General features: G+C 39.0%; 1 protein-coding gene across 2 annotated transcripts; it reads right to left on the reverse strand.

The window, feature by feature from the left end:
- Nucleotides 1-1,769: 1,769 nt before the first annotated feature.
- Nucleotides 1,770-27,968, reverse strand: rabl6a (RAB, member RAS oncogene family-like 6a). Of its 2 annotated transcripts, none has more exons than XM_047015022.1 (16): nucleotides 27,799-27,968; nucleotides 26,751-27,146; nucleotides 26,334-26,468; nucleotides 25,189-25,236; nucleotides 23,105-23,157; nucleotides 22,632-22,723; nucleotides 22,160-22,300; nucleotides 21,871-21,976; nucleotides 20,738-20,841; nucleotides 15,944-16,347; nucleotides 12,299-12,458; nucleotides 3,867-4,076; nucleotides 3,405-3,654; nucleotides 3,078-3,267; nucleotides 2,795-2,853; nucleotides 1,770-2,424 (listed from the first exon to the last, which is right to left on the reverse strand). In XM_047015022.1, the coding sequence occupies exons 2-16, from the start codon at nucleotides 26,878-26,880 to the stop codon at nucleotides 2,227-2,229; spliced, it is 2,280 nt and encodes a 759-aa protein (XP_046870978.1). In that variant the 5' UTR covers nucleotides 26,881-27,146; nucleotides 27,799-27,968; the 3' UTR covers nucleotides 1,770-2,226. The 2 variants fall into 2 exon arrangements, with proteins under 2 accessions (XP_046870978.1, XP_046870977.1); XM_047015021.1 differs by having other exon boundaries at nucleotides 23,105-23,160.
- Nucleotides 27,969-27,997: the final 29 nt, after the last annotated feature.

Raw genomic sequence — 27,997 nt, forward strand, 5'->3', positions numbered from 1 at the left:
CAGCAGCCCAACAAGTGTCTTGATAGTGACGGAATTGTAGATAATTTCAAATTAGGATTGTGGACATTCAGGTTGATGTTAATGTTCAGGTATTGTCCAACGGTCATTCAATTAATTATTCTGTAATTTCTATCATCTAAAATTTAACCATTTAAAATGTACAATAATCAGGTATTTTATCACATTTCGTGATGGCATAATACTTGGCATAACACTTGCAAATACTACGGCAAATATTTTCCGTAGCATCCCCTCTTTCCCCTTCAAAGTTAGAGGTAAAAAACTTGGAAATAGCTTCTTCGGGGACAAGGTGGGTGATCAAGGGTGACATGGCTTTACCTCTCCACAGTTGTTTTTGAGTGTCCCTATGCCAGCTGGGAGGGTATAACTTGGTCAGCTGGTGTAATGACATTACCCCCCAGGGCCCACAAAAAGAAAAGATCCAGTATGTCCTCAGAGTAAAGTACGGCATCTGATAAACAAGGATGCCATCATCACAGTTATCACAGGTGAGGACAAGGCATGCTACAACAGTAAAAGTCCTGGTTCAGCTCACAAACGCAAAAGGCTAGTGGAAGTCATATGTAAAGTTTGGTACACAGTGCGGCAATGTCATATGGTTTCCCTGATGGTATGCAGTCAAACTATGGTCAGAACAGTTTCTAGTATTTAATGTTCAAGCCAGTCCAAAATGAAACAACCAAGGGGGTTATGGAGATACATTAGGAAATACACAGTTATCATTAATAAACATTTGTGCATATTTTAACACACATGCCTTTGTGATGTCCAAAATATATTGTGAAATTTCTTTTTTCCTTTTATAAATATGCAATGTTCACTATAAATGAATGCAAAGATGATAAGAGTGTCAAATGAATTCCTGGCCATTTTCTTGATGTAGATTGTCTATTCTAAGGGGACTGTGTAGCCTTTCAAGACCATTTATTGATGTAAACATCTCTTGGAGTGTAAAGTATGTAACAGTTTATAGGTATGATTTACACACCCATATACTGTAATTACATAAACAGTTTGATAACCGTTTTAAACAATATCCATAAAACACAATTTTGAACATCGAAATGTTCTAGATGGTGAATTCTAAGTAGCAACACTACTGTGAAGGTTTTCCAACATCAGCTGCATAAACCAGTGTGGGTGCAGCCTGTGTGTGCGTCTCACATGTCCTTTGCTGTGGCCATATCGGATACAAAGGACTTGGTGAGGCACAATTCCATTGACACCCAACCAAAATCATCTTTTGGTGCTTGTCAAGTACTAGAATATAGGTATCAATGTAATATATTCAATGGAATGTAACCACACAATAACAATACGTACAAGACATTGATCATGCTGTTTGGTTTTGGTTTGTGTAAGAATATGCTTCAGTAGATTCAATTAGATTGCACAAAGACCCCCATTTTAGAAAAAGATAATATATTATGTGTACAGCAGCTTTGAAAGAAAAAAAGTAGCATGTCACCCTAAAATGTCTATCCAAACGAATATTGTCTTCAACAAAAGGCATCTTGATCACAAGCTTTTTGGAAGCGTCTTTACAAGACTGATAGCTTTCCTTAAGGCATTGATGACCAATCAAAAGAAACAAAAACAAACACAAGGGGAAAAAAATTTGATACAATAAATGATAGTTTTATAGCTGCTGAAATTATATTTGCATAATAAATTGCAAATGGATAAGTTGATCAGGACTCTTGACTGAGGTCAATTTTAAAAGCTTTATCCAGATCTGTTAGTTCAGCACTCTTGACTGAGGTCAATTTTAAAAGCTTTATCCAGATCTGTTAGTTCAGCAATCTACTGTACCTAATGAAAAAAGTCGACAGAAATGGAAAGTAGCTAGAACATTTAATGAATACTGTATGTTACCCAAGAATGATCACTTCAATCTAAAAACAAGTTGTTTTGTCCTTTAAGTTTGACCAGAAGGCATCCCAACATGAGCTACAGCTGTGTCAAACTTAAGTGTTTGTTGCGTCAACGTAGCATTGTGTTTAAAGTGTAACAGAATATTAAATAAACACAAAGTTAAACTCATAATGATAAAAATAGGTACCACAATGTGGTCTCTGGAAGAGTGAGATGAAATCAGTTGAAGGTGCAGATCCATGGTTATTTAGCCAATAGTCAGGTGGTCATAACACCATCGTATTCATGATATTACACTGCAGACTAGTACCGGGATTGGAAAGATCCGTTTTACAGCTCCTCATAGTCTCCGCCCTCACCTTTAACTAGTCCGTCCCCCCCTCCTAGGAAGGACTCAAGGTCATCAGCGTTCCCGCTTTTCTTGGTTTTAGACTTTTTTTTCTTTTTCTCTTTCTCGTCCCCATTTTCTGAGTCCTCTTTTTCTTTTTTCTTCTGTTTGTGTCGCTTTTTGCTGCTTTTGTCATCATCCTAAGAGCAGAAATGTTTCATAGTTACAACCATAGATCTTTAATTGCTATAAAAAAAAATTAAGCCCAAAAGTCAAAAAACAAACTACAGGCAACTCAATCTAGCCACCAGACATTTATTGGTATTGCCAACGTTATGACAAAGATTGGTGCCTCAATGGTAGCTTTGTTTCACAATAATTAATGCCTTAACCACTTTTTGATAATTTAATTGATATCCATATTATTTTTTGTTTTGTTTTGTTAAGGAATACATGACGTTTATAAAAGCTCCATTGCTAAAATATTTTATTCTGAGCTTCGAAAGTCTAGGTGAGACAATATTTAAGTGAGGAAACACTTGCAGATTTGAATTGCCTATGGATCTTTACCTCTTTACTTTTCTTCTTCTTTTTCTTCTTATCTTTTATTGAGTGTCTACTGTCTTTATCTGCAACAGAAAAAAATAAGATCGACAACATATTGTATTGTTACTACATATACACTGATCTTAGCAGAGATACGCTTTTGATGTTTAAAATTAATGTAAAAAATTGAGGATTTACAAATATTGTATTAGACAAAGTGTCCCCCAGTTGGGGAATATAGAGAAGAAGAAGGATGAACACAATTTGTAATATTTCTTCACAACTACTTTTTTTCAACCATGCTCACCGTCTTGGTCCTCACTGCTGTCTTTGCTCTTGGACGCCCCTTTCTGGAAGCCTAGGCCAAACAAGTCCACTTCGTTCTGCGGCTGGCTCTTCAAAGAAAGGACAGTGGGTTTGAGAAGGTCCAGTGTTGTCCTGGGTACAAAGCTGTCATCGGATAGGTCAGATGGATCGTCTTGTAAAATGGTATGCTCCTGTAGGAAAGAATAAAATTAAAAACGTCACTTCTTAACATTTTTGTATGGAATTGCATTATGTAGCAAATGCTCAGTTCCATAATCACAAGTGTAAGACAATAGTTATGCCACCGTACACTATATACCACGTCTACCTTTTTCTTAGATGTCTCAAATTCTTCACTCTCGAAGTCTGGGTCATCCATGACAAAAGAGAGCATCTGCTTGGACACATGGGCCTCTTGATCGGTATCTGAGTCTTTGTCTGCTTCCTTCTTGTTTACCCGGTTAGACTGCACTGGGACTGGGGTGGGATTTAGAAAAGACACAGGCTCCATCTTTAGGCCTGTGGGTGTCTTGGACTCTCCTGTTGTGTTTTGAGTCTTTGCTCCATTGGAAGAGATTCTGGCAAAAGACAACAGTATAATAATGAAATATAGTTTGTTCTGTTTGGGAAAAGTAGGCTATGGAAATTAGCCTGCTGCCTGTAGTTCTTGGATAGCAATCTCAATCCTGATAATCAATCTAATCAGCCATCCCAACTTAATATATTTGTAGTTATCATAGTATATTTTAAACATGTTCAAGATTTCAAATAATAGAGAGAAACGCCACACCTTTTTCTGAGAAGTTTACTGTCCAGACTTGAGCCTCCATCCAGGTTGGGTTTGGGTGCTATGGTGGCCTCTTCCTCTTCATCACTGGTTAGGGTGATGCCCAGACTGGGAGCAGCCATGGCCTTAGGCACAGCTTGGCACAGTTCTTCAGGATCCAAATCATCCTGGAACCCTGAGACCATGGGGTTTCCTCCTCTGCCCTCCCCATCACTGTGAAAGAGGAATACAAAAGTAAGACTGAGTGTATTCATACTATATTCGTCTATGGAATTAGACTTTATATGTATATGTATATACAACTATTTTTGTAATCTTCCAAAATCATCATCTTAACCTAAACATCCACTCATTCTGTCATCATAGTTTACTAGTGCACAGTGATGCAGTCGGTGATTACGATTTGGTGAGACACACATTACTGGAATTTAGATAGAACGCGCACAGTTCCCCTAATGAAGTAGGTGACACACACACGGACGCACACAGAGATTCCTGGAATTATAAATTGCGCAGTGTCTGGGATGCAGTTGGTGATGACCAGGCCCAAACGTAATTTGCATGCGCAGAATTCCAACGAAAACCCATCGTTTTCAAATAGAATGCATTGGTCTGAGGCAAAATTTAAATAAACTTGTCAACTCATATTACGTCTCTATTCTTTCTAAATATTTAACCTGTAAACAGAGCCCATTGCCACCAGTGTAGGTAGGTCTGTGATAGCAATCAAAGGAAGTCCGTCATCCCTGAAACTGATACAGTAACGTTCACGTTAAACTAGCTACTGTAGCCAATATTAAAACGTCAGCCACAAATGCCGAGATTCAACCCTGAAGAATTGAAACAGAAAACACTTATCAACCAAAATTACAGTAATAGACAGAGCCAGGAAGTTTTCAGGCGATCTTTATGAGGAAAGATTCAATCCTTTTTTGCAAAGTCTGTCAACATTCAATCGACCACTGATGTGGAACATCTTCGGTCGCTCCGACATAACAGGAAGGCTAGCGGATTTCCAGAGATATTCGGTCAGAATAACCCCAGAAAAATCTTTGTTTGGGCTTGGTGATGACAGTTTCTGTCAGTGGCCTTGTTACTTACATTTCTCAGTTCACAACCTCCACATCATCTAGTCACTTTATAAAAGCAATTATCCTTATTTTAAACAAATTGCCAATGCTCTGGTACTTTCATGCAAATGAATATCTGCTGATTCCTACATTAACAATTGCTTATCTAATGTTGATCAAAATGTATTATATTGGTTCTCTGTTCAATGGACTTACCCCCTCCCCCCCCACAAACATCTAGACCTTTAGTTCATAATAGAAGTTATTACGTGCACAATGGTTGAGCCAGTTGTCATAATCGTAGGCCTAATTCATCATACAGCACTGCATGTACAGGTCTGGCTAATGGGTGTGTGCAATGTTTACATTAACATTTGTATTATTTTCCTTGTTGCTACGCAGTGCTGTAAAATTGCATTCACATATAAAAGACACTGATAACTGACACAGGCAAAATTTGTAAGAACATTGTTCCTGTCGTATGCACATTTGCAGCTCGCTGTATCCATGCCTCAAGAAACTGACTGAGGAGGCTAAAGTGGTAGGATTAGGAATAGTGCTATTGTCCTATACCCATTGCGGCTCGTTTTGACACCAAAACCAACCGAGGAGCAGGCCTAAATCATCAAGTTAGACTCCGAGGAGTGCCCATGATGCAGCCGGTGATTAAAATGCCGCTTAGTTGATTCAGTGGCACAGACACAGAGATTCCTGGATTTATAGATGCAGTGCCCATGCTCGTGATGCAGCTGGTGATGAGCCTTTGATGTCGGTTACTTGATTTGGTGTTAGTTTAATTGGCTCATTGCAATGTTCATTGCAATGTACAGGCAGAGTTATAATTCCTGACAAAATTCACTGATCCATACAGAAATAAAGTATAAATAAAGAAAACCCTTTGAAAGAAGCTGATTCAATGTTATGCCAGCAGTCAGCACTGCTCATCTGGCCGTATCAACGTTATAATAAAGCAAATTATTTGTAAGGGATCTCGAAGAGCTTATCCAAACAAAGTCAAACGCGACACGTCCTTGGGTTCTGAAATGGACACCTGTAAAATTACAACTTTGCACACTACCAGGTTCTTGAGCTAATCATTAAACAATCGCTGCACAAAAAAATATGACTATAAAACTTGCATCGACCGACATTTCTCACACTATGATATAGATGACAATGGGTTATTATAAAATATTTTGGATGTGTGTACAGTAACAGTTCTATTACCTCACAGGGTTAGAAATTTACTTTTTTACTTGGTAGTAATTAGTGAGCGTTTTGTAAATAAATTAAAACAGGTCGCACCATAATGATTATTTGCACTCGCACAAATGTTCCCAAATATATTTTGAGGTTGCACAGATAAACCGACTAAAATGGTCACATCATAATTCTTTCCTTTCTTGCTTTTATAATAGGCTACTCATATATTTCATAACTTCATCATCTGCTGCAGTCCTCCATTGAAAAGTAACAGTAAAGAAGAAGGTAGACCCCTATAGATCACCTGATTTACGAGTCAGTCTTTCATTGGTGATGCACTAGTGGGCAGTTAAACTCTTTAGATTTACTTTAAGTTCATCCATGAGAGCACATCAAAGAACTTCAAGGCCCATTTCCTCTTGAGAAAGGTGTCTGACATTCTCTTCCAAGGACAATGTTCCATTTCCCTCACCCTCTCTCCTTTCATTAGTGAAGCATTAGTGATTCCCCTCATTGCCCCTCAAAAACAACCAATACAATTATGATATTTAGCATGTGTTTTATAGACATTTCTATTTAGGAGATACATTTAATTAATACATAAAATAGTCATTTTTCTTTATGGAACTCTACAACCAGATTTGTGAACACTCTTTTGGACAACTCTTGATTGAAATTCAGCACAACTTAAATCACTAATAGCAGGTTTTAACGGCGTGTGGAGCCCATAATTTGTGTATGACATTATCAAATCTTGCACTCTCACCAGCTACAACTATGTATTGTAGATAGGTGACTGCAAGGGCTGTTATAGCATAGACTTAAATAGGTGCTTCCACAACTAAGCTTTAATGGCCACTTAATGTGCTCCAGTTGATCATCTGGCAGTCTCCAATTCTACCTTCAAAAATCAATGTAACTACTGTATATCATTTAAAAAAAAAGGTTTTCCTTCTTTCACATTTCTAAACAATGAATTATTTACTCTGCACACAAAGTACAAATACATTCAATTGTTGTTGTTGTTGTTGTTGTTGTGGACTCGTCCACTTGTCTCAGAATATTCGACTTTCACTATCAACTTAGATTTTTTTGGGACAAGCCATCCTCACATTCACAATCTTTCGCTGGACCATGCTTGCTCCCAGTCTCAAAACAAGAACATTTGCTACTGTAGTGGGTGAATTAGTACATGTAAGACATGTATAATGTGCTTTATGGAACTGAGATGAACTGTGCCAAGCATGTGTGAAAACGTTGTATTATAAAGATATTTGGTGGTTTCCAAAATCAAGAAAACGGTAAGGGGCAGGGCTTTCACATATAGATCTACTCCCTTCTGGAACAGACCTCCTGTTTCAATCAGGCAGGGAGGGACACTGTTCTCGTGTTTATGGCTACATTAAATCATTTTGGTCAGTCCTACAGCTGCACCACTGCGCTAACTAACATTTAACCAGTAGGGCCCTCACCCCCACTAACTGCTGTTTGCTTGTCCTCATCTCTAACCCTTTATTTCTCTGCAATTCAAATGTCTGACTCACAATTATTTTAGCTTTTTTGAGATCTCCAAATACTCCCACTGTATATTCTTTGTTGTTTATTGCAGTTAGGGCTGCAACTAACGATTATTTTAGTAATCGATTAATCTGTCGATTCTTTTTTCGATTAATCGATGAATCGGATAAAAAAACAAAAAAGCATAAATTTCCAACCCTTTATTCAAAAACAGAACTGACAGTGCAAATTCACAGTGCAAAACATCTTCAGAATGTGCACAAACAGGCACACAATTTTGAAAAAGTTATTAATATTAGCGTGAATTTAATGCTATTTTCAGAGATGAGCAATTTATTTGAGTTTTGTTTAAAATATTTTTGAAAATTGAAAGGTTGTGGAAGTAGGCCAGAATTTATTCAAATAATCTGGTGTACATGTATGATTTTTTGACACAATTTTGAAAAAAGTTCTAGGTCACATGACATGCTGTTTTTGGATGCTTTTATATAGGAATTAGTGGTTCCCTAATACTGTATCTGAAGTCTCTTTCCCGAAATTCAGCCTTGGTGCAGAATTATAGCCACCACGAATAGTCCCACAATGAGCTTTCCTCAGAACGCGCTATTTTTGTGTCTGTAGCTTTAAATGCTAAATGAGGAGGATAGGCGGCACCATGCGCTAATGTTTACAGTGGATGTATCGCAATGGCTCGTAAACCCGTTGCTGTAAGATGCCTCAAATTTGCCCATTCTCATCTGATAACCCTGGTTTACAGAGCTGCACACTCAGTCATTTCAATGTGGGGAAAGGCGGATATCGCGCGCGCCATAACACCAACAGCAGAACGTTATCCACATAACAACAAAGCGTACAACACTGCTTACAGAATGTGTATTCACACACATACTTGATGCTGACTACCTTTACAGTACCTCAGCTGATGGCTGCAGACCTAATGTTACAGCCAGATTCTAAGGGTAGCAAGCTAGGTAACCATATCGCAAGCAACAAAATGATATAGCGTTAGTTGACTTACTTGTCCGAGGTTTGTAGCTGGACCAAGGAGTAGGCTACTGATCCAGAATTTAATTTCAGACGGTCAGCAAGGCCAACTTTGTATTGGCTCAAGTTAAGGAAACAGTGGTGGCTGAAATGTTTGGTGCAGACATGCAAAACTTTGAGAGGTTGTGTCGGCGCATTTCCAGCGAAAATATGTGCAGAGGCTCCTTGTGACATCAAAAGGAGCAGATTTTCAAACGGAGCGTTTGAGCCTTCATTTTCTCCAAGGCGGAGAAGAACACCCAGGGCTTAGTTTACACCTATCGAAAATTATAGCCACTGGGGGACCAAAGGCAGGCTAGGGGAACTCATATTAATGTTAAATAACCTCCTAAATTGAAGTTTTCATGTCATGTAACCTTTAAGATTTGCGAGGATTAAGCTATTTTCAAAGATCATAATTTTCTATCATTTTATTTGAAACTTATTTGAAAAAGTGAAGGCTGTGGAAGTATACCAGACATTGTTAAGATATTCTGGTGTCTGTCTTAGGTTTTATATTCATAAAAATATTATAAAAGTCTACATTTTTCAAAATGGTACGGGTAGTTTTCACCCGGTCCCTAGCGCGACGCTGCAAAGTAACGTCTTCCGAATGTGAGATGAATGTCGAATATGAAACTAACTTCACCCTGGTCAATTAACACACCTTTGACGTATTTAGTGTGAAATGCTCCCACAACTTGGATGACTTAGGGCGTACTGATTTTTCCGCCATGTGTTTCAGAACAACGTTACTCAACAACGTCTCTCCGATGGTCTTTCCTCTACCTCCGCGCTCAACTAAACTTTTTTTTAAATACTCAAACATCTCCGCGACTTATTGAGTGGTGTAGTAATCGCGCAACACAACAAATCGATAATGAAATTCGTTGCCAACGCTTTTAATAATCGATTTTAATCGATTTAATCGGTCCGTTGTCGCAGCCCTAATTAAAGTTAAAATATTCTCTACTTGTTTCATTACTGCTAGTGAGGTAGACTGCTTGGCTTAAAATCCATACTGGTGATCACTTGATAAGTTATGTTTGTCCATAAAGTTATCAAGTCTTTATACAAAGAACATTTTGAACATTTTTGCGAGCTGGGGAAGCAGAGATACCGGTCTGTAATTGGAAAATTATAATAATTCATTTAAATTATAATGCACTCTATATTCTGAATCTCAGAGTGCCACAGTACATAGTAAAAACAAACCCGTAAAAACAAACTATAATAAAATAGATTAAAAAAGTAAGAAAACAAAATATATATATTTATATTTCAATATATATAAATATATATATTTTATATATATCGTATTTTAGGTGCATTATTATGCTTAAGTAGCCTAGTTTTAATGAATAAATAGTGGGTATACTGTTATTATTTGCTACAGAATGCTTAGCCCATCAAGATCAAATGAAGCAGACAGTGTACATGCTTCTGAGTGGCCTACCTTAATCTATAGGCTAGGCCACAGCATTTACAATAAGTTGTTACGTCAATTATTAATTGGCAGCATTTATGCCATTTAGAACATACTGTAAGGTGTCTTTAAGCATGCACATTTTATTTCTTTAGGGGAAATAGGACGAAAATATGTGCAATATTACATTAGCTATTAGATTAAGCTGCTCCAAAATATAGGGTTAGCACTTTGTTTTGGCCAGGGGGGGGGGGCTGCCCCCACTGCTAAAAAAAAATCCTAGGGGAAACGCTGTCTTTTGTTATGCATATTAGGAATTCCTTATAGAGTGAGTTTTCTTACAAGCATTCTGCACCCCCTTAGTAATCATGGTTTATCCACATATTTATGCTTCCCTCTGGATTTCTTTTATTTGTTTCATATAGTTCTGTTAATGTAGCCAGGAATACATTGTAGGGTTTGTCTGGTTCATCAATATAAACCCTTTTCCAGTTTGCAAGCGTTGATTATTGTTGATTATTTTTCAATTGGTAAAACCTTGTCTAGTGAATGTGATGTTGTCTCTTAATCTTTCAGCCCCATCTTTACGTTTCTTAGCCTGGTCTTCCATCGTTAGGCCTATATTACTAGCTAGCTTTCGATCTGTCAGTCCCACTTTTATGTGTAAACGAGACTAAGCTACGACAGTGACACCCGAAATGTGTTCCTTGTATCCAGTTTATTCTGTGATTTTGTTTGATTGCTGTCACGGCAGAAAATCCCGCTTCCAAAGGATGTTGGAAATGGAAGCAGGGTTTTCAGTGCTTTTGTTGCAATCTCAGGATATTCAGCCTTCATCCAAAACACCAGCACAGGCTTCATTGAGTGGTAACTATCACCTGTGTCATGCGGAAGAGAAGAAATTGGCCTGCATGACGGTTACCGCTCAATGAAGCCCACAAACTTGCAAAAAAATGAGTAAACAAACGTCTTTGCAGAGCTTTTTTACTCAGGGGAAAAGGCCTGCAGAGAAGGACAGAATCCGGTCATTTTCCTGAATAAAATGTCTTTCAGACTCTGATAATCAATTAAAAGGAAATAATGTTATTATTTTTTTCTGTGCGGCCCGGTACCAAATGGCCCACGGACCGGTACCTGTCCGCGGCCCGGTGGTTGGGAAACGCTGCATTAGTGTATATAAACTCCTCATCGTCAGTGTTGCAAACAAAAATATGTTATCAATGTCAAGTCCTGTCATCCATTCGTTGGTAGTATTCCTTTGATCCACCATCCTGTCCTATATTTTTAGTCATCTGTATTGAGCCAAGTCTAAGTTCTCTCACCATGATCACTTTTGCCTCTTCCGGTGTTCTGTTCAGTCTTATCAATACTTTACAATTCCTTGTCCATGTTGCTTGTATCTTGTTTTGCCTTCTCAAGATAAGTGCATTTCTGGCGATATCAGCTTTTTTCTGTGTAAGGTGCTAATTCAAGTATACTTCAGTCCCCTTCAGCTTTAATAGCTTCAATAGTTTGATTTTGTGTTTTTTATTTACTAACCGAATTAGGATTTCCAACTTTGCTTTGATATTTTTCAGAGGAAGAATGTGACAATCCACAATGTTTTTGCTTTCTATAGGCGTGTCTTTACTGTCAAAGAATTGAATGACCCGTTTGTCCAATGAGTGCAACTCACTTTTTAGGGAATCCTTAACTTTTTCGACTCCATTCGACTCCGAATTTGACTTAGACTCCAGCCCTTGCATAGGTTTGGTGTGTGATTTTGAACCCACTGATGATCAAATTGTCTATGTGTGAATATTGTTCCATTTCATCAACTCTCCGTTCCAGGTCTTCAATCCTCTTATCTTTCTCTTTGATTTTCAGCTGACCCACCTCTTCCATTAGGTCAAGTATATTTGCTTCTTGTTTGGTCACTTTGTTTATCTCCTCTGACATGAAGTTCGGTGATTTTTTAATCTCCTCATATCCTTCTCGATCATTGCAGCGGTCGCTTTTTTGGGTGGCATTTTGCTCTCCATACTTAATAAATCTGTACTTATAGAACTTAATTCCATAAATTAGGATAAAAAGACGCAATATCACGTCTCATTCATTCATTCATTAATTCCATGCCACCGGAACCCTGTGTCTAGAAATTCTTTCGAGACACATAGATCAGCCATTTCAGTATACACTGGGAGACTTGGCCCTACCTGTCACTGTCCATATTAGCTGCTTTGCGGGCCTTCTCCTTGGCTTTAGCTCCTGAAGCCCCTTCCTCCAGGAAACTCCGGTCCAGGCCCACCTCTGGTACAAAGTCATCCACATTTTGGATATTTCCCGTGGGCTGGCCGCAATCTGACCCTAGGCCATCTGGAGGAGGTGGCAGGGGAGAGATTGAGTGAACTTGTTATATGTAATAAGCAAACACACCAAACGATTTTCCCACTTTTGCACACCTGTCCAATCTCTTGGTAGCGAGTACATAGAAATAGTGCTAGCTACATTCAGGAAACTATGCAGAAAGTGTAACTGCCAAAAAAGGTGTTTTTACGTTTTACATTTTTGATGATGGACAAAATATAAAGCTTTTTCACCACAACATCCACATTTATCTCTTTAACAACATATAATTAACAATTCACTGAGAGACACAATATATTTTTCTGGAGTAGGCCTCTACAATATGTAACATTTTAGACCTGGGTTTAGATTGGACTATTGGCCGTTTTAGATTTATAGACATCAATAGAGTGAAGTAATAGTAAAATCAATAATAAAAAACACGAGAAAACACCATTGCCGTGTTTCCCAGTTCCTGTGCTGAATAAGCTCTGCAGTCTAGGCATACCACTGTGTGTTTACCTGACATTGATGGACTATTCCAGTGCATGTAAATCCAAGAATTTTCTTGTGTACGCAAGAACCTCTGCTTGTGTCTGCTTTTGTATGAGCATGTTTCTGTATCCAAAGTGTGTAACCATTCCTGTGTATGTGATAAATGTCCACCACCTCCACCCCCCACCCTCAACCACCCCTGGCTCTGCAATGCGGCAGAGAACTACCAGTGGTACCCGTGGGGTGAGGGGGTGTGGAGTTGTTCCCTGGCCCTGACTGTCCCATTAATAGCTCTACAAATGCATGGTCTGTTTTGGTCTCTTCCTCATCAGTCTCTCATCAGTATTCAATCCACAGAACCTCTTAACCTCTCATCTTCCTGCCAGACCATACTGGAGCACTGTTGCATGGAGAATGTTCTCATATGGATCATAATTTTACACAGAGGCAAGATTTACAATCCCATTCCAGCACCACAGGTTGGCAGGGCTCTTCCTGTAACATACCCCTGAGCTTCTAACAAATGTTCTTCCACATTCATCATACACAATTCAGCCTTATTTGGTTACAATCGTGAGTAAAGGTTCTTTAATTGGGTGTGTTCAAGCCTTCGGCAAGCACAACAATTGTTCTTTGTCATTTTTTGTCATCTTTGTCTTTATTAGGATTCCTCCGTCAGGAGGAACCCTATTGTAATTGTTGGTATTATTTTTATTATTAGGGTTCCTCCGGTAGGAGGACCCTATTGTAATTGTTGGTATTATTATTGTAATTTATCTCATGAACACATTGGTAAAAAGTTTTGAAATTTGGCTTATTGATACAACATTCCACAACTACGGCCAAAACACAGACTGGCCCACATCAGACCATAGGGGGCGCCACAGGCCACGCCCAAATGTCCACCTTTCAGAGTGATTGCATTTCCACCCCATTGCTACAATTCCTCTGAAACTTGGTGTGCATGCCTCATTTTTCATGAGGAACAAAAAAGCCTCAAGGACCCATAAGGTCCAATATGATGGATTTTCCTGTACAGTGAAAATTTGGGAAAACCTTCAAAATAGATCTCCTCCTACAAAAAAGGTCAAATAACTTGAGATTTTGTACAGATATGCATCATTGACATATTAAAAAATGTTACTTAAGACAGTTGAATCAAATACAAAATGGCTGAAAGAGGTGTATTTATGTATGTCCACATTGCCTCAATAAGTTTGTGTCACTAAATCAAATGTCATTTTGAATTATGGTTTTTCAAACCTGATAGGCTTTAAGATGACACCACCTTGAAGTACCCTGCAAAGCTTCACCTTGATATGTGAAAATCTGACTGAATTACAGCTGTTTGAGCTTGGACCAAATCTGACAATGCTTGCCATTGGAGAAACATCCTATTTTATGTAATGGCAGAGTACAGATCTAGCAATGGCTCAATTGGATGAGATGTTGTTCTGGTGAACAAAGGGTTGTAGGTTCAAAACCAGTCAAAGGCAAAAAATAATAATTTACAGAGCGGTTTCTAGTCTTCCGGTCAATCCTCTGGTTGTAAAACATAGGGATGAGTGTTTATTTGAGCCTATAACAACACTCCGATCATCTGATTAGCGAGACTGTGTAAACCACTGCAAAACAAGCCAGGTTTACAACAGTAGCTAGCTACTTGGAATCTACGCATGGTAGTGTCAGATTCACAACCGAATTAGCTCGAATGAAGTATATTGATTGTTCAGCCTGTTGCGCAAATTCATTTCAGGAACCTAAGACAGGACAAATCGCCACTGATTCGAGGCATGATTTGAAATTCCCGTACATGACAAGTTATGGCACCCCAAGCAACCTTTATAAAGCACTACGAGTAAGCTGTTCAGTCATCCCATTGTCCCGTTTTTATGTCCCATATATAAATAGGTCTAAATTACAGCTGTTTGAACTTTAACCGAATCTGACAATGGGTGCCATTGGAGAAATGTCTTATTTTCTGATTCAAAAACGGAATAATCTAATGTCTAAATCTGTAAATGGCTTAGTAAGATGAGACGCAGTGCTGATGTGCGAAGGATGGTGGGTTCACATCCAGTCAGAGGTAAAAAGATTTATTTTTTATTTTGACTTAGTTTCAAGTCTTCTGGTTAATCCCAGTGTAACTATCTTTTATGTCAATTTTACAACATTTTGCTATTTTGAAGGAGGAATCCGCCATTGCTGCTTGCAGCTATATTTCTTATTATTTCTTTTCCCACCCCTAAGGATCCCTCAATATTTGAACGTCGGTGACAAAAGGTTCGTCTTGTTAGCGATTGCGTTGCTTGTATAGGGATTTACTTTCCGTTGCACGGTTTAGGCTGAAGTTTTTGTGGCGAAAAATGCCTTGCGTGGCAGAAGGGAACTTAGCTAGCTACGGTACAAATGCTGATATAGCTGTCTGTCTTACTAGAATGGCATATGTATACATCGTTGTTAACGTGTGCTGACCTTGTGACTGTGTGTGTGTGTATGTGACAGAGACGCGTGAGTGACAGAGAGACGGAGGGAGAGCAGGGAAAGAAAATGCAGCTGAACTAATACGCTGCGTGTTTTAGCCTAAATAGTGTTAAAAAAAGTTTAACGAAACGCAATATGTGGCGGCTGGTGTTGATTCTGTGGCGCACTGCCACAAATTAGTCCATGTGTGGGAAACACTGAATTGTACCCTCTCTAGTTTACTATCTGTTCCTTCTCATGAAGGCATATTGTTGGAAATGGTTGACCTTGAAACAAGCATTATGAGCACCTTATATAATTCAATTATATAGGCAGATTGGTGGGGCAATCATTTAATGTGCCATTTCTTAATTCTTTAACAGATAACCTATTGAATTCACATACGTGTTAAGCAGTTTAAGAAAAATAATTATTTGTGATTTTAATGTATTTACTCTTTCATATTGAAGATGACTGTATTTTCAGACATCCCCCATAACTGAGTTATACTCTTTATTAAAACCGTCTACAAACCAGCAAAACGATACATTGCTTACCCGTTTTAGGTGATGTCTCAGGGATGGCAGATCCAAACAGCCTTGACATGAAGCCCCGTTTCTGGGGAGCGGTCACCTGGCCACCACTGGGCGACTGGGTGGACTGATGGGCCGCCTCCATGTTCTGTGGGGAAGCCAGGGGATGCTGTGTCTGACCTGGGCCAGTAGAAGAGGCAGGTTGCTGAGGGGGATTAGCATTATAAGGAGTAGGTACTTGGGCTGGGCTTGGGGTAGGTACAGTCTGGGGTGGGAGTGGGGGCTGGGGGGTGCAGGGGCTTGAGCATGCCCCAGGAGTGGAGGGTCCACTCTGGGGGACAATGGGCGACTGGGAGCCTGAAGAGGGACTCTGGCCATTGGAGGGAGAGTTATATCCTTTCCCCTTGGCCTCCATCATATCCATGAAACTAGGAGGAAAACAATTGTAGGATAAGGCTGAATCCCAATACTCTGTCTTACCCCTATCCCTTAGTTTACCCCTAGCTCTTGTCCCTCGAAACTGAGGGGTAAGGGCTACATAGCCCTATGAAATGAGACACCACATGGTTACAATTACGTATATCAATGTCTCCAAAGCAAGTGTTATACACCCCTTAAAACCAAGTGTTTTCGGGAGCTTACTTGAAAAAGGGCCAGTCCTTCTTATAGGCGACATACAGTGCCCTCCAAAAGTATTGGAACAGTGAGGCCAATTCCTTTATTTTTGCTGTAGACTGAAAACATTTGGGCTTGACATCAAACGATGAATGTGAAACCAGAGATCAACGTTTCAGCTTTTATTTCCAGGTATTTACATCAGGATCTGATGCACAAATTAGAAAATATCACCTTTTTGTTCGAACCCACCCATTTGTCACGTGAGCAAAAGTATTGGAACATATGACTGACAGGTGTGTTTTGTTGCCCAGGTGTGTCCTATTACATACATTATTCAATCAATAAATACCACTGAATGTCTACACTCAGGTTCAGATTGGGTAAGATAGGTTTTGTCTATGCAGACTGTATTCAGAGGTGAAAACAACATGAAAACCGGAGCGCTGTCTTTGGGTGAAAAACAAGCAATTGTGAGTCTTAGAGAAGATGGAAAATCAATCAGAGCCATTGCAGAAACATTGGCCATAGCCAGTACAACCATTTGGAATGTCCTGAAGAAGAAGAAAACTACTGGTGTACTAAGTAACAGACGTCGAACAGGTAGACCAAGGAAAACATCAGCAGTTGATGACAGAAACATTGTGAGAGCTGTAAAGAAAGACCCTAAAACAACTGTTAGTGAGATCAGCAACAACCTCCAGATGGCAGGAGTGAAGGTATCACTATCTACTGTTCGCAGAAGACTTCATGAACAAAAGTACAAGGGCTACACCAGAAGATGCAAACCACTCATTAGCAAGAAGAATAGGAAGGCCAGGCTGGAATTTGCCAAAAAGTACAGAGATGAACCTCAAAAATTCTGGGACAAAGTTTTATGGACTGATGAGACAAAGATTAACTTTTACCAAAGTGATGGAAAGGCTAAAGTTTGGAGAAAGAAAGGAACTGCTCATGATCCCAAACACACAAGCTCATCTGTGAAACACGGTGGAGGTAATGTCATGGCTTGGGCTTGCATGGCTTCTTCTAGGACGGGCTCATTAATCTTCATTGAGGATGTAACACATGACGGCAGCAGCAAAATGAACTCGGAAGTCTACAGAAACATTTTGTCTGCCAATTTAAGGAAAGATGCAACCAAACTGATTGGCAGAGCCTTCATCATGCAGCAAGATAACGACCCAAAACACACTGCCAAAACAACAAAGGAGTTCATCAGGGGCAAGAAATGGAAGGTATTAGACTGGCCAAGTCAATCTCCAGACTTAAACCCTATAGAGCATGCATTTTACCTGCTTAAGAGGAGACTGAAGGGAGGAACCCCACAAAACAAACAACAACTGAAAGAGGCTGCAGTGAAAGCCTGGGAAAGCATCAAAAAGGAAGAATGCAAAAGTTTGGTGACGTCAATGGGTCACAGACTTGCTGCAGTTATTGAAAGCAAAGGATTTGCAACTAAATATTAAGTCTTATTCACTTAAATATGTTTTAAGTATATCTGTTCCAATACTTTTGCTCACATGACAAATGGGTGGATTCAAACAAAATGTGATATTTTCTTAGTTGTGCATCAGATCCTGATGTAAATACCTGGAAATAAAAGCTGAAACGTTGATCTCTGGTCTCACGTTCATTATTTGATGTCAAGCCCAAATGTTTTTAGTCTACAGCAAAAATAAAGGAATTCGCCTCACTGTTCCAATACTTTTGGAGGGCACTGTATGTAGCCGCCTAGGGCGGCATGCAGAGGGGAGCGGCATTTTCCAAACTGCATCCATGAATTACATAGATTAACCGCACCACGTCATACGTCCGTGTTGTGGTTGGGGGGGCAGCACCCCGAGTTGCGCTCCCGGGGGGGAGGGCCTGTTGATAAATCTTGCCTAGGCACCAAATGTGCAAGGACTGGTACTGCTTAGGGGTATGTGAATCCTGCGCGACTGGCAACAATGGCGGCCAGATCATCCAGAGTCCCATGAATGTAATATTTTTGGTTTATATAATTGATTAAAAAATTAAGACAGTCTTGTTTTGTGCTCTACACAATCCTGTACATATGCATTTGCAACCATGTTCTTAATTAAAACGTTTTTTTTTATTGTTTTTTGGTTTTAGATTGCTTCGCTTATGTTACATTGCTGATTTGCACAACAGTCCCGCATTTCTCTGATTAGCCTTGAATTGTAGGGCTGTCCCCACTCAGTCGACTAGTCGATTTTCTGGTCGATATGCTCTTGGTCGACTAAGATTTTTTTAGTCGAGCTGCCCTATGGCAGTGTGAGATCTGATTCCCGCTTGTGTCATCAATGCTGAATTAACTAAATGTTCTACAGAAATTGTAGATTATATTATTTAAGACAAATAAAGCAACTTTATAAATATATAAATTAAAAGAGAAGGTGTTACTGTTTTCCCTTTCGTTAATCTGCGCTTTGTTTTGGTTTAGTATTTTGCACACTGCCATAGCCTACTTTGTCGGTGTTATTAGTCAAAATGGCAAAGAAATCTGTGGTATGGCAGCCTTTCATTAAAGTACATTTACAAAGTACCTGGTCACTCGAAAAACGTTGAATGCAAACTCTGCCAACAACGGTTTATTTTTCATAGTTCGACATTGAACATGATGTAGCCTACCACCTGAAAAACGTAAGTTGGCCTAGTCCTACTTCGCTCATGCTAACGCGCTGGGTTGAAAAATGAATATGCCCATTATAAGAATCACATCCAAATCGAATGACATAATCTTCTCCGGCCAAGACAACAAAATGTTTCTCAGTTGCACCGTTCCCCACTCAGCTTCTACGTAAGTTTGCATGCTGCAAGTTTTCAAGCAGTGATAAGCGCGCTCTGATGATTTGCATGTTAAACAAACAATATTTTTTATTTGTAGTACATTGTAAGAGATACTAAATACCATTGGCATTCGGTTACAACGGGACTGGTGATACGAGTCTTATTATTAGTAGGCTATTAGCAGCTAAATCTGCAATGTCCAGCAGCCATTGAGTCAGATCGGGAAAATGTTTGTACGTTTTTTTTTTCTGAAAAAAAGTGTTTCAAATTTCGATTAGTCGTTTTAGTCGAGTCTTGGTCGACCAAAGAAAATCTTAGTCGGGGACAGCCCTATTGAATTGACTCCATGCATGTCTACAGTTTTAATTAAACTCCATTAGCAGCGAATTTCAAACACATTTAGTTTGATACCAGTGCATAACACTACTTGCTTTGGAGACATCAATATGCTGTCAGTTAAACGCGTTATTAACGGCGTTAATGCAAACCCAAATTAACGGCGTCAATTTTTTTATTGCGTGATTAACGCTCTTTTTGACCTTGCAAACTTTGTAGTTTTTTTTCTAATTCTGTTGCAACAACCACTGACAATCACAAATCACAAAACTACAATACCGCACCGGATCTAGCTAACAAAACAACAGGCACGCCACACACACTTGTTTGGGCTTGCGAGCCGGCTAAAGAGTAGTAGCAGAGCCCGTTTACAGATATTAGACATTCTCTGGTAGTAGGCTAACGTTACGTTTTGAGTTGATTGCCAGCGCCAGATGCCGAAATGGATGCCAATAAGATTCTGAATGGAAAGTTTACTTTTAAAAGGTTGCCAAAGGGTTCCATTGACAAGACCAAAGGGATCAGTGTGTTCTGTCGTTGTGAACTGAGCTATCATCGCAGCACGTCGTGGAGTCTAAAATAAAATTTTGATGGCCAAGCACACAGCTGATGCAAATTCTCCGCCCGCTCGTCAAAGCCATGCGATTGCAATGTTGTTTTCAACAACAACAAAAAACATTTGCACGAAGCAATCCGAACCACTTTTCCATGTTGATAAGAGCATTAAATTTGAAAAAATAATGGATGAAAAAGAAATCAAGGGACATTTACAATAGATAAAATGTGCGATTAATCGCGAGTTAACTATGACATTATGACATTAATCGCGATTAAATATTTTTATCGTTTGACAGCTCTAATCAATATACGTAGCTGTAACCTGGTGGTGTCTCATTTAATAGGCCTATGTAGCCCTTACCCCTCAGTTTTGAGACACAAGGGCTAGGGGTAAACTAAGGGCTAGGCGTAAGACAGAGTATTGGGATTCAGCCTTAATCTCCTTGAAATACAAATACTGTTAAGCTGGTACACCTGACGGGCACATGCAAAAGTATTGACATAGTAACATACATGTCATAGTTCTGGTCCTCAGTCTCCTGCTGAACATTGAGTTCCTCTAAAGTGGCATCTATGTCCAGCTGGTTGGTCTCAAGCTGTCTAAGGAGAGTCTCCCTCTGCAAAAAAAAATATAATGTTGTCTTAGTATTTCCTTTTCTATTGCTTACTACATTTACTCATTTAGCAGAAGCTTTTATCCAAAGCGAATTAAAGTGCATAGAGTAGGGGGGACTCAAACCCACACTACAATGTACACACTGTGCAGCACTGCAGGAACTTGACTTCCTTGGGCTATGTGGTCAAACCCAGGATGTAGTGTGCACAAGGCACACTATCATAAAGGTGATGGCACGCTGATGTACACTACTTGGATCTATCAATAAACATACACCACACATACATCAGAACAAGACAAACACAATAGACAACATGACAGAAAATCACCTACACCCATGGTTCCCTATTGGCTAGTTTCATTTTTCTACTTCTACTGTTCCTTTACTCTCCACTTCTTTCTTTCTAAATATCATCATCCTCTCAACTACCACCACCACCTTCATCTGAACTCACATAGAAATCTATACCCTTGAAGGTAGCAGCATGAGCCATAGCAACTGCTGAGCCAAGCATTTAAACTAAATTTTCTAGATAAACAGAAGCATTAGGCTTGGTTACTTGTTAGTACCCCTTTGCACAATTAAATTATTATAATTAATTTACAGCACTAGCCATCTGACCAACTTAAAACCACTTGAGACAGAATGTTAAAAGATATGTAGTTAGTAAGAGGATACTGTGACCTACAGTCAAACTTGCTGCCTTGAATAATGTAAAGCCTCTGAATGAACAATGACTCTGTAAATTTTTGAACACTGCACACGTGTGGCTGAGGTTTCACCAATAAACTTTACTTATGTCTTGCATCGTACCCAACAGGCAGCACTAAAAGTAGGTTATTTGCTTATGTTACTGAGACAGTAGTTTATTGTTCACTTAGTTTATTATACTCTGAAATAAAATTGATTACGCCAATGACAATGGAGGGAGCAAGGGATCGTGCATGTAATATTAGCTATGTATGTGTGAGGCGTTGGATACAGGGGAGCAGCCATCTTAAAACCTTTACTTTAAAGGTTTTAACTGACCTGGAGTTGTAGAAAGGGGATGTTAAAGAAACGGTGGAGATACTTGAGACCAAAGCCATTCTTCATTGAACACTCTGCATAATGGATGTAGGAGGAACCAGGGGGTCTGTAAACATCAGGCATGAAGAAGTAGTTAGGAAGGAACTTGTGAATGGCAAAACAAGGGTCCGAGATGCTACTAGGAATCATGAGACGCATTAAAAGGTAGCGATTGTAAGACCCTCAAGCACTCAACTGTAAATTGAATGGATCGACTAAATAAACCCCCATCTTATTATGGGAAACATACCTGTTCAGGTTCGATATGAACTCCCGTGTGTCATCAGGCAGGATAACCCGGTGTTCACCCATGTCCCTCTGGTTTCCTAGCACACACACTGGCACATGGGTTGGTACCTTGGGGAGCTCTCTCATGATGTAGTTAAAAGTCCTGTGAAAAATATGGTTCTGTATCACAATTGCTTCTGAATGCAAGCCAAAGACATGAGTGAAAGATGCAAGGTTGAACATAAATCGTCAATGATTGTGACTTGGTTGTGAATGGTTCCTTGAAATTGCATTGGAACATTGCAAGCTCTAAAACAGTGGCCATAGTCAGAGTCTGGTACTATTGAGACATTGGCTGTCAAACAGTGGATGGCCAAGTGGTAACCAGATGCCTCAGTGTCTTGCTGCCCGGCACATCGAGTCAAATTACCAATGATGGTGATGTTGGGGTAGAGATGGAGAGACAACTACAAAGCAAAAACAGAGGTACACACCACTGTTTTGTGATGTCAAACATCATGATAACGCCGTTGCAGTTTTTGTAGACATCCAAGAATTCAGCATCCAGAGCCATCTCAGTGTCAGACTGATACAGAGGAGCATAATTATTAACCTTTTATGATAGTCATAAAAAACAGAAGAGGTAAATCATCTTGGGGTATATGAAGGTAATGTAGAGCTAGCCCTAAAGAAGATACATGAAACTCCTATGAATAACAAATTGATATTTAATCTTTTGATGGAAAGCAGGAAATAAAAAGCATAGGTATCCTGCTATCATAATAGTACTAAAGCTAAAATCAACATCAGCATAACAAGGTTGGAATAACTATAATTTGTAGCTCTTTTATAGAAAGGATTTCTTTTGCATATAGTTCACACTGTAAGATCAATTAGGAAATAATGAAGGTGATTTGTACCAGACGATCCTGTATGCTATATGATTGAAAACAACATGGCCCTTTACCTCCTGGGGTTCGTTTTCCAGTTTCAGATTTTCTCCTCGCTTCTTCCCTTTCCCTGCAGTGGTTGGGCAAATAGGGCATTACAATTAGTGAGGCAGAAAAACTTTATTCAAAAAATTATTTGCAAAGCCCCAAGAACAAATTTACAGTTGAAGCAATCAGCATACTGTATATCAGCTAGACTTTATAACTAATTATGTGTAGAGATGGCTACCGTCAATGGGCAACATTTTTACACAACTAGGAAAAGTTCAACCTACTGTATGTGGGAGTATACCTGCTCAGTATACAGACACCTGCTTATCGGCATATTTTATTGCAATATCATGGGCATTAATAAGGAATTGGTCCCCACTTTGCTTCTATAGCTGATGTTGGAACAATAGATGTCGGAACATTGATGCAGGATTTTCTTCCATTCAGCAGAAGAGCTAGTGGCTATACTAAGCATGTTTACACACACTTTTGGCCATGTAGTTTATTTATGCAAGACATTCATTTTCTACAATTTGTCATATGTCTTATTATGCCATTATGTCTTAATATTTCAAGGGTTTTAAAAAAACATTACAAATTTAAGATGCATTATTATATTGTCAGTTCATTGCATTTATTTAGATAAACCTGTCACAGAAAGAGGGAAACTATTTTTACCCAAGATGCCAGAAAAACAGGTCAGTGTTATTTCAAAATGATGAAAGCATTCACTTTATTAATGTGTGCTTTGTGAGTTTAAAGAGCCTGCCAAAACCCCAAAATGACTCATTATGTTTTAGATATGAATTTGTGTAAAGCAGACTCGATGTGTATACAAATAAGATATACTACCACTACGTCAAACTCTACTAAATAATTTCAAACCAGTCCTCTTCAGTCATTAGAGGCAACTATTGGATAAAATAATAAATGTATGGTACACACTAACGACACACAAACTATTAATTTCCCCCCTACTAACCAATTCCACATCGTCAACCCAAGACACATCGTTGATGACCCCAAAAAGTAGGCAAAGTACAGACTTTACCAAAGCCCTGAGCTGAGACCTACAGACATACAGTACTGTGCAAAAGTCTTAGGCACAACAAAAATTTAAAAAAAGTTAAAGAATGCTTTAAGAAATAATGAAATAAAAAAAATTACAAAAGGTTTAGCAAAATTGCACTTTTATACTGCTGCACAAATAAATAAATTATATTACATATATTTATTTGATTAAATGTTGCATTCAAATCTGATACACTTAAACAAAAAATTTTTGCAACATTAAATTTAGATTTACTATAATTCTAATGTATTTTTACTACAAATAGGTACGGCACAAAACTTTCTGCATCACTGTAAGTATCCTCATCTGCCTCCTCACCGACGAGACACCAGAGATGTCGCCTACTAATTAATAAACTGCTTTGCGCAATTCCTGTGTTGTTATTAATTACGAATGAAATATCAATAATAAAAGCTGCCTTCGTGTACACACCGCCCTCATTGAAACATGAATGAACAAACAAGAAAAGCTGTAGCATTTCATTGAAGAAATACAGTATAAGACATTATTTGTGTAAAAAATCTTGGGTGCCCAAGACTTGCACAGTACTGTATATCAATATGACCTTCAGTCAGTTATCAATCCAGTTATTTGGGGTTAACTTGGTATTGATAATAGTTTTACACTTGTACAGCGCAGCACACAGAAGTAGGAATCACTCCAAAGCACAAGCACCCTGAACTAACACAGGCTAGGCTAGGTCTCACCAAAGCCCTCAGGGATAGGGTGCTTTTGCCCTAAAAGGAGTAATGGGAGGTGAGAAGAGCATGAAATAAAACATGGAAGACCTGTTAGTTAAAAGAAAACAAATAAAAAATGAGAGTGATGCATCAATTGATGCTGTTTGTCAAAAGCAATACGTTATGCTATTCTTGTGAGATTTTTCCTGTGAATAGGTAAATATTCTGAACTTGGGAGAAGTACATACATTGATTTTAATGTAACTTGTGTTTTTTAACAGTCAAATAGCTGACAGTGTGTATAATTTAAAGGTTCCAGCACAATTTCTTTGAAAACAAAGAAACTTTCAATGCTCACCTTTGTCCACCACATCCCAGACTTCCACCTTGACAATGTCATCTGTTGCTGTTGAAACAGAAAAATAAACAAAATCCTTGACAGAACTTAAAAAAGCTTTTGGTTACACCATAAAAACCTAATAAATGCTAAATACATTGAACAGTGAATTTAAACCCCTGCTATTCTTTTCCTGTTAGGAGAAAGTAGCTTTCTTCATCAAGCCATAATTCCTAAACCAGTTTACTTTAACAGCATATGGTTGTACGATTTTAGAAAATAAGCTAATTGCGATTATTTTGACTAATATTGCAATTGCGATTTAATTTGCAATTATTATATGATTTATTATTAATATATAAAATATCCAGTCTTTATCCAGACTGATCTCCAGTCAGCAACATAACTCACAAAGTTCAGAAAAATTTATGAAAACATACCGCCTGTACCTCTTCGAAAAAATTTTGTTAAATCAAAGCTAAACGTAGGCTAATAACATGTGCATTGCACTTTCTTAACTAAAGCTAGCTTGCTACCGTTTTGGAGAAAAAAAACTTGCGCTGCGGGGACCGTCGGAAATAATTAGAACTCAGGCATCTAAAGGTTGAATCTTAAAAGAAAAAGAAACTCTCTCTGAACATTTCTGATCCAATCAGTAGCCTAACAGATGGAGTTAGGCTTTGAAACATTTCAATCAGTGATCCTGTCGGGTGTTTTTTGGCTTGTTTGACACACTGGTGTTCAGCATTTTAGCTGTGCATGAGTGTACATGGCTTTGTGGTGGGTTTTTTTAGGGCCAAATTAAGTTAGTGGTGTTGCCCCTTGAGGTAGCAACGTTAGCCAGGCAGGTTTTGCACAATACTTGACACTGTGCAGAATCTTTTTTAAAGGCAAAAAGTGTCTGTAGTGTCAGGTTCTGTTGAGCCTGAGGCCATTGTACAGGTCAAGGTAAAGTGTTACGTGCAAAGTTGATCCCTCGTCTGCAAACTGCGTTACTCTCGCGTGTCACGTGACCAAAGTAAAATCGCAGCCTTTGCGATTACAAAATCTTGTTTTGTCCATTGCGATATTATCCCAAATGCAATTAATCGTTCAGCCCTATATGCAATATCTATTTCTAGTCAACAATGAATATCATAGGTTTAGTTTCATTGCAAACATCTTACTTTTGTAGTTCCAGTGGATGCTGGTGGCTTGAATCTCCTGTGTGGGAATGTACTCTTCTAGAAACTTCTTTCCCTGTAATCGATGCCACAGGGCACTCTTGCCCGTGTTTCGGTCACCACGGATGACAATTTTCACTAAAGTAAACAGAAAGTCACAAATAGTCATTTTTATAAATGGTTCCCTCATAGAGAGAATAAATAAAACAACTGTTCCCATGGTATGGAGGGCACCATCTGGGTGGTCATTTGGGAAATACATTGATAGGAAAATACTTAAAATATAAGTAAAAATATTTTTCTTAAGCCATTAAGAAATCCAAGGCCAAAAGTCATCTTAAATCCAGACTACATATTATTATTTTTTAAACAAAACGGGCATAATTTCTTTCATTGAGTCAGAGTAGCTATGTCCCTTACTGTTGTACTGCACTCCCTTGGCAAACCTTCTTTGCAGACTCTGGTTCATTGACTGCAGTCCAGCAGGAATATTTTTGTCCCTCAGCTGTCCAGGCTCAGAGCCCACCAGCTTCTTCAAAGCTGAAAACATCTTCCAGTTAGTTTGTTTTACAACTTTTTGGTCCTCTTTGTATCCTCTGGCACACCTTCTGTGTGGTAAAATGCCTAAATGAAACGGACACTCCTAAAATTAGGAAGTCTGAAGTAGCTCGCTATGTCTTCATTTTATTTTTACATCATTGGTGATTGACTTGTCAATGAGTACTGTCTCAAGAAGCACAATCCAGCTGTTTCAAAATCTTAGGAGGAGTCAGTCTCTTTTTAGCCTTGGTGCACAGGAAGCCATTGGACAGTCACCTGAAAGAGAGATAAATAGCGAGAGATGGACTAGTTTAGGAAAATAGTATAGTTTTGATGCTATAGGTAAGACAAATTAAGAATAATTATACCTGGTGACCTGATTGGCCAGCTAATGTACGTGTAGCAATTAGTGGGAATGAGCCATGATGTTTGAAGCCATCATACCTAATTTAGACTGAACGTTAGGACTGTGCTGCATTAGCCTTCGCTACCGACGGCTACAGTGCATGTTTACCTTAACTGCTGTGTGCTCATACAGTGCATTCTCTGATGTGACTTAAAGCAGCCTTGGCAAATGAAAGCTAGCCAGTTAGCTTACTCTGGTGATGACGCTGGAATAACTGTCGTATCTAGCCTGTTTGTAGCCTTGTTGTTGTGCAGTAACTTTTTATTTAAGTTTGATTCTAATTGAAAACACGACCGTTTCCGTACGGAATTGTCTCGTGTGTAGAACATTGCTAGCTAATATACATAAGCTAGAAGCCAGTGTTGTACAGCTAGCTAAGCAATCTAGTGTAAACGTGTCATTTGTGAGATCCACGTTCCCATATATTGCTATCTGGTTAACCTAGCTTGCATTTTTTCATCACACATTTTTTCATCCCTCCTTCTCAATATGGGGGTGGCAAGCATGTATTCCTCAAATTACCTTAATTCAGACGACCGTCGCCCACCATGCAAGCCCCTTCGATGGAAAATGTCAGGGCATGCTATCAATAACAATGTCCCTAGCTGGCTACTCCGACTGTACCTCTCCTCATCAAACAAACTGCAACTGCAGAGAATCAATCAGGAGTGAATACCGGTGTTCCGGAAATGCAGTTCCCCCTTCCATGCGCGTGCGCAAA

This window comes from Hypomesus transpacificus, unplaced genomic scaffold (genome assembly GCF_021917145.1).
Source record: "Hypomesus transpacificus isolate Combined female unplaced genomic scaffold, fHypTra1 scaffold_27, whole genome shotgun sequence".
Classification (NCBI taxonomy): domain Eukaryota; kingdom Metazoa; phylum Chordata; class Actinopteri; order Osmeriformes; family Osmeridae; genus Hypomesus; species Hypomesus transpacificus.

What these genes read in the sequence shown, in the direction of transcription:
- rabl6a (XM_047015021.1), bottom strand. Translation starts at nt 26,880, where the DNA reads ATGTTTTCAGCTTTGAAGAAGCTGGTGGGCTCTGAGCCTGGACAGCTG. An exon ending in CTGGGATGTGGTGGACAAAG is followed by an intron (nt 23,161 to 25,188) that starts GTGAGCATTGAA and finishes GCCCAACCACTG; the next exon opens with CAGGGAAAGGGAAGAAGCGA. An exon ending in GAGGACCAGAACTATGACAT is followed by an intron (nt 16,348 to 20,737) that starts GTATGTTACTAT and finishes TTTTCCTCCTAG; the next exon opens with TTTCATGGATATGATGGAGG.